At 44.1% G+C, this 7,716-nt stretch overlaps 1 protein-coding gene across 2 annotated transcripts in view; it reads left to right on the plus strand.

Moving 5' to 3' along the window:
• Positions 1 to 3,757, plus strand: part of DARS2 (aspartyl-tRNA synthetase 2, mitochondrial) — a 31,402-nt gene extending 27,645 nt beyond the window's left edge. For both annotated transcript variants that reach the window (XM_019500270.2, XM_006272935.4), the window contains exons 17-18: positions 1,246 to 1,321; positions 2,752 to 3,757. In XM_019500270.2, coding sequence (XP_019355815.1) covers positions 1,246 to 1,321; positions 2,752 to 2,939 — 264 coding nt within the window. In that variant the 3' untranslated portion in view covers positions 2,940 to 3,757. The remainder of the gene's footprint in view (positions 1 to 1,245; positions 1,322 to 2,751) is intronic.
• The last annotated feature ends 3,959 nt before the right edge of the window (positions 3,758 to 7,716 follow it).

Below are 7,716 nucleotides of genomic sequence, written 5' to 3' on the forward strand. Positions count from 1 at the left end.
TGCAAAAGCTTTCTTGGCTCTCTTGGGATTTTTAAATTAAATTCCACACACTTTATATTTCTACAACTGATATTTTAAGGGATAGGGGCCTATGGATCTGGCTCTTGCTAATGGTTTTGGTAGTCATACATGTAAATTTCATCTCTGTGTACATAACTCAGGAACATCCTTGGCTCCTGAGAGCACTTGTGATGATGATAGTAGTGCCTAACTCCTATGCAGTGCTTTTCTTCTGTAGATTTTAAAGGGCCTGTCGGGCACCAGTGGGAAAGCTGGGTCACAGAAAGGGAAAATGACTTGCCCAAGGTCACCCAGCAGGTCAGTGGTAGAGCCTGGGTTTCCTGAGTTCCAAGCAAGTGCTTTATCCAGTAGGCTACACTACCTCCCAGATCCCAGCTTGATTGGGGGTAGCATGTTAATTCCACCTTTTCCCTGTTGAAGCATGGAAGTCCTGGAGTTCTCACAGAGGAGAAATGTTTTCCTGGTCTCTCATTCCTGTACAGTATAGCTTCCATTTCAGTTAAAATGAGCCACTTTTTACTGGGTTCCTGAACCTGTCTTTAATTCCCAGTGTGTCACTATGAATTGCGATTATTGTATTGCATTGTAAATGTAACTAGAACATTGAGTGAATAATTGTTTGATTTGTTTCCAGTGTGGAATTAAAATTAGTGCTATATTTTAAAATAGTGCCATATAGTAAACAATGCATGTGACAGCTGTCCTGGAGGGGGGCAGTCACTACTTGGGATTACAGGGTGCTTTGTTAGGCATCATGAGGCGGCTCCATTTTGCTAGAAACAGAGGTAGCAAGTGAATTTTGCCCCACAGTACTGCAGCTAATGACATGGGACTCTCACACTGAAAGGTGGTTGACTTAGCCTTCCTCCTCCATCTCCATCCTCACTGGAGTCCCCTGTGGTGCAGTGATAGAATCCTTGTCTACCACACATGACATCTAGGTTCAATTCCTAGATGTTTATACAACAACAGTCATGGAGGCACCAAATGTCTTGACTTAGTCTAGCATTTGGATTCTGTTTCAATGGCCTAAAGCAGGGGTGGAAGGTCTGGGCAGCCTCCACTTCTCCTTAGTCCTGCCTAGGCAAAGGCACTGAAGGTTTGGGTTACCTCTCACACATACACCATGAACTGGGAGGATTAATGGTTGCCAAACCAACCACCTCCTCACTGCTAATAAAAGTGCCTGCTCCTGAGAAGGGCCCTTTTCATGTCACATTCCAGGAGGACCCTGAGCTGCTTTCTCACCTGCTTGAGGCTTTGGCATGTGGAGCACCCCCGCATGGAGGAATTGCTTTAGGTAAGTGCATTAGAGCCATCCCTATCTGAGACATTTCCTCAAGCAGCCATAGTAGTGATGCTTTCCTTTGGCATGTCTATTCCCAAATCAGAGCAAAAAACTAGATGCTGAGAAGCTAACCCTGCTCTGCCTGTCAGATGGAAATTGCCATTCTAGTTATTTCATGCTTATCTGAGCCTGAGGCACCTTCTCTCTCTTCGTTCAGCCTGCAGCATGGAGCTGAATCCCTAGCAGCTCTTAACCTGGTAACACCAGAGAGGCATGAATAGTGCTCCCAGGTCAACAGCTGGTCTATGAGTAGGCGGATAGGTTTCTGACCACCCAGCCCCAAATGTACAGTCCTTATCTCAGAGTTGGGCTTGGGCGAGTGGTTTCTGAGAGTGATTCTTGACCATGGCCCTCAAAATAGCATGCTCATAGAAACTGGGTCATCTCTTCCATTGTCCCAGAATCGTTTCCCTGAAACTGCATGTCTACAGGTACTCCTCACTTAACGACCTACCTGTTTAACGACCGCGCGGACTTACGACCAGTGAGAACTGGTTGTAAGTATGAGAACTTTGGTCGTAAGTACGAGCACTTTGGTCTTTGAAACGGCAGCGCAGCGTCTCAAGCCAAGGCACACAGTATCAAGGGGTGGCTCCTCGCTTATCGACCAATTCGTTTAATGACCTAGTTGCAGGAACGGAACTCGGTCGTTAAGCGAGGAGTGCCTGTATATGGTTTGTGCAGCATAGTCTTAAAATGTTCCGAGCAATGACTCAGTTACTGTTTCCTGAATCACATCAGCACAGAGTTTAATCCAAAATCCTTCATATTAATATCATCCCATTGCTCCTTTTTGCCACTCAGGCCTCTCCCCTTTTTGTTTCCAGCCATTTTACATCAGTAAATTGTCTCACCCTCCTAGACTTTTAATTCTTACATGGCTGTTGCTGCATCAAACTTATGTATATTTCCTCTGTGTTGTGAATTGGGAGAGGCTCTAAACATTTAGGAGCATGTTCTTAAAACTCCAGAGAAGTGAGAGTAGTAAAGTTACTGAAAAATCCAAGCTGTGAGCTTCCTTTCTTCTCTGGGGTGCTTATGATGTCACACCTTCTGCCAGGAAAACAAAACAAGACAGGAACTTTGCACCTGGGATTGCTGAAGTCTGCAAAAATGTGGGAATTAAATAAAAAATGCTTTGAATTCGGTGTGATTTGTGCACTATACAATGACTATGTAGCATTTTCCTCTTATACACTTGCAAGTTTTGGGGTAGATTTTAAACTAAAGTTTGCGTATCACCTTCCATCTTTCCATACAAACCAGTTCCTCCAGTCGCCTAATTACTCTTGTTCCCCAGGTCCCTCCATGTGTCTATACCTGTTCAGTACCAGCCTGCCAAAGAAAACATGCAAGTAACTTATTCTGTTGCCTATTTTTAGGACTTGACAGGTTGATCTGTCTCATTGTTGGAGCTCCAAGTATCCGAGATGTCATAGCTTTCCCCAAATCCTTCAAGGGATATGATCTTATGGGAAGTGCTCCAGACCAGATCACTCCAGAAGAACTAGAGCCATACCATATCCGGGTTGCGTGGCCTGTGGCAGAAGTAGCAGTAAAGAAAAACTGATTCAGTGCCAGTGATTTGAGGCTTTTTGAACTACTGGGATTGTTTCCACTCTGTCTTCCAACTGCCAAAACTTAGTGCAGAAAACATCGGCTGGTCTGAGGTATATACCAGTTGTTTTTGCATTGATGTTCCAAAAGTGAAAGAAATGATATGAGGGCACTACTTGTAATAGTGACTGCTCTTTTGGGGAGAGCAGTGGAGAGAGTAAAAATGGATAAAAGACCAAACAGTATATTTTCTCTCTGACAGCACAGAGGGGAAGGTTGGGAGCCCTTGCCTACAGTGTAGTGTTGGGCTTAGCCTCAGAGGGGGGCGTTTCTCTGAAATGTCCCTCATGGGAGTACCCACCCAGAAAAGATCACGTGTCTGGCTCCTTTTAAAGTGACCTGAATTGCTAAGAATCAGTCTCATCAAATCATGGCCAACTGTGCACTACCAGCCTTCCTGTTTCAGAAGGGAACAGAACTGTCCTGGGCTGAGAGCCACATATTGTTTACAGAGGGTCTTCAGCAGAGCCTCAAACTAGCCTTTTCCCTTATCTGCAGACCAAGGATCAAACCAATCAACCACACAAAGTACTGCCAGGCATTCAACAGTGCCTACTGGTTTATCAAGGAGCAGTATAAGTATGCAAACAGCTTGTCAATTATTCTTTTATCTTAAAGTTAATGTAAATGGATATGACTATGTGCAGCCCTTGTGTCTCAGAGGATTAATCACCCTTGTAATGGAAAGTGAGCCTGTCTTGGGGCCTATGATCCTGGTGTTTGAGAGATTCCTACTTTTGACTTCATTTGTAAATAAAGACTGTCCAACAAGCAGGATTTTCTCTTTAAACCTCAAGAAGGAAGGGAGATATGGGATAGTGTTTCTCAATGTGGAGGAGCCCCAGACAAGTTCAGGCAGCTGTTAAGTTGGCTTGCAAAACAGTAACAAAGATGAAAGCTTCTCAGACTCAGATTTATTCCATCTTCAGTTCTGAATGCAGCTCTGGGAAAAGTAACAGTAACAGGATGTAGCAGCCATACATTCTCACTCTGTACCAACCAGCACAGCCACTTTGTAGCCAACAAGTGCAATTCATGTGTATGTGTTAGAAGTGGCAGGGGTTTAGGTTGTAGCCGTGTTGGTCTAAGGATATAGGCAGACAAGGTTCCTTGGGTGAATTTGATATCTTTTATTAGACCAACCCAAATGGTTGGAGAAGTTATTAAGCAAGCTTTCGGGTTCAAAAACCCTTCGTCAGGCTAAGGAAGCTGCAGCAGTTGGTGTGTGCTCTTCCGTGTCAGAAGTGCAAACTTGGGCAGCAGACTGCCCATCTGCTATATATAGCCTTTCTGCTTAGATCCCACACACTCAGCTGTCAGAGTAGGCTCAGCTGCAAGGACCCACCAGAGGGTGTTCTCTGCTCCATAGGCTGGAATGAGCTGAGAACACAGGGAAAGGAGATGCACCTGTGATATCTTTCTCTTAGGCTCCATCTACATGTGCAGGCAAAGGCATGATGAGATGTAATGCACGATCCATTCAACTATGCTTCCTGCCATGCCACATGTGCATGTCAGGACACATGATTGTCAGATCATGCACTAGATCCCATTGCATCTTATTGCTGGTGCAGGGGGAGTCCAATTGCAGGGCCCCCCCCCCCCCCAGCAAGAAGCAGGCTCCTATGGCTGGGAACCCTTTTGCTGATGGGGCTGCTAGCCATGGAGGTTCTCTGGGGCACTGAGCCCACTAACAGATATGGGGGGAAAAATGAAACAAAGCAGCACTTTACTGGAAGATGCATCACTGATTCTGAAGCTGATTCAATCAGCTATTACATAAAAGCATCAAAAAGCCCCACTGAAGTGTCTGATCTATACAGACGTGTAGTTTCCTTTAACAAGACTGTCTGTATGAGCAAGAGTTGTGTGGTATTGTGGATATTTACCCTGTAGAGAGGATTCAGAGGAGAAAGGAGTAGATTATTTTCAATTCCCTTGGGGTGGGTAGTGTAAGAGACCTGATCTAAACCCCAAAGTCAGTATGAGGCTTGGATTGAGTCAGGCCCAGTTAAGATCACTATTAATGTCACTACATGACACTCTAAGGTGATGAAAGCTTTTTAACAGATGAGTTTTGACATTGCTTAGAAAAATTAATGCATTTAAGCATAATGCTTGTTGAGACCACAGAATTGAACATCAACTTTTCAGCAGCTCACAGCAGCCTGAAGTCAGTTATGGAAAACAATATCCTGTGTTGATTTTATTACTTAAGATAGTATAAAAAAAAAAGTCAGAAGTTCAGAAGATAGGTTCCAGGAGGATTCTTTGGCAAATCTTTGCCACAAACTGATAGGGTACTGAAACAAGAAAATCTTTAATAACCTGATTATTTTAAATGATAAATGAGCCTCACATGATTAAGCTTGTTAGAAATGACAGAAGTTGGAGTTTGGAGATCCCTTGGGGACCTCAATGAAGCAATATTTTAAAACCCTTCAGAACACAACTGGACCAGCAATGCATGTATGCATGTACAGGTCAATCACATCTTATGCAGGGGTTACATTCTAAAGTCAGCATGTAAGGTAAAAAAAAATTGCATATAGTGAAATCATGTTACCATGCCAGCCATGACTGCCTCTGCCTCCAAGATCTCCCACTGCTGCAGCGGAGCTGTGCGGCTGGTGGCAGCAGCACAGCATGGGGTGGTAGTGGGGATGGCTGCATGGCACCTGGCCACCACCATGCTGCTGCTGCCGCCGCCACCACCGCCACCACCTGGCCACACAGCTCCAGGCATACATGCCAACTCAAGCCCTGCCACCCCTCCCACCCCATGTATATTTGACTTCCTAAGTTAAATACACATATGATGATGGACATCGTGCAGTTTTTTGAAACCTCAGTGTCTCAGTGATTCCATCATTCTGTGCATCTAAAAAACAAGTCATAACATGCTATTAGTTTATTAGCATCTTATCCTCTTCAGAAAAGTGTTTAGTCCTTGTGTGCCAGCTTAAATCAGAAACTAAGAAAATGTGCAGTTTTGAAGGCATTTGTAATGAATACCTTTAACTTTAAATGGTCATAAATACTAAAATCAAGCCCCCTCCTGCTGGCTGTCCCATTGCTGGCAAGTCCTCTGCATGCATGTCATGTGAAAAATAAACCACTGCTGGAAGACAAACTTTGGGGAACAACCATCTGTCATTATTCAAGCCCTGCCTGCCCTCTCCACTGTGAAGTTTGCTCTTTGTCAGAAATAGAAAGATCAGCTGGAGATGTACGTACTGGATGGGGATTTGTTTTGAGATGCTCTGCTTTAAAAGTAATAGCAGTTCACAGTTCCTTTGCGTTTTTCCTAGAGCTTCCCACTCTCATTTGAGCAGATTATATTTCTTTGTAGACCTTGTCTAGGGAAGACAATTGTATTGGTGCATAGTACAGTGGTGGACAGCTTATAAGCTGTTTGGAAAAGAACATTAATTGATCCATTTAAGATACCACAGTGCAGTATCCCAACCTTTCCCAGCCCAAGGCACACTTAAACTACAGTAGCACACTTGTCAAGGCATTCCCCACCCCCATACTTATAAGCTCATTGTAGCTTCATTGCTGCAGTAGAATTTCACAGCACACCTGCTCATTTCTGATGGCACCATTATTCTGCAGCACTGGTTGAGAAACACTGCTGTAGTGTATGCCCATTGTGCCATAGGCCTAGCTAAACCAGATTATGGGAACACATCACTTACAGTAGTGAGACATGGGATGAAGCTGTATTGTGCTATTGCTGCTCCATGCAGCTCTTCCCACAGGTTTGGGCCTTTTTGCTACAGGAGAAAAGGAGTATGAAAGGCAGCACAGAACCTTACAGGTATGGCATCTCCAGTCTTTTTGTATCAGTCTGCTTTTACTAGCTGCTGGCTATCACCATTGGGGTTCCCCTCTTTTCATGCTTTGGTAACTTTTATATAGTTTGTGGCATTAATTTATTACTGAATAGTTACATGTTTATACAAGAGTCCTCAACTGATCCCTTTGATTAGTAGCCTGCCTGTTAAATTAGGATGGGACTCTCTGCTAGCAGCAATCAATAGCTTGGTGTCATCTTTCCTGATAGGATTAAAAACAACAACAAACCATCAGGGACAAGATACTGGTTTTATCAAGTGGTATTTCCAAATTTCAGGCTTTCTGGCCTGTGTATGCATGTCTTAATTGGACAGCACTTACTGTATTTCACTGTTCCCCTTTCTTATTTGCAAACACTAAGCACAGCAGCAGTAGTGCTGAGAACGTAGAGATTGTTTTCTCTGGTTAGCCTCCACAATCTCTAAAAGCCTAAATTTAGGCAAAAAAGCCCTGGTGCTACAGGGTGCTGAGTACCAAAGAATGTTTGGGTCTTTTAGCATAGGCAAGATGATCAAATCCTTCAAACAGACATTTTTGTCACTGGACCTGCAGCTGACAGGCAGAACTCAGCCAACTGTGGTAAATGCTATGGAGAGAGAATAAACAGCTGAAGGATTGTCCATGATCAGAAAGTTGTCATCAAAGGATGACCCCTCATGTTATCAGGGGAAGAAAAAAAAACCACACAAAAAACTGTCTCTACAACTGCCACACCATGGCTAAGCATGCCTGCTTGCCCTCCCATGGCTGGATCACTTAGGAGGCTGTCACCCAACTCCTCCTCCCACTTAACAGGTTGAATTGCCTGGCTCAGGGAAGTGGACTTGCGCTTCAGACCTAGAGGACCCGGTTTCTTTGCCTGGATCTAG

Source organism: Alligator mississippiensis, chromosome 5 (genome assembly GCF_030867095.1).
Source record: "Alligator mississippiensis isolate rAllMis1 chromosome 5, rAllMis1, whole genome shotgun sequence".
NCBI classification, from domain to species: domain Eukaryota; kingdom Metazoa; phylum Chordata; order Crocodylia; family Alligatoridae; genus Alligator; species Alligator mississippiensis.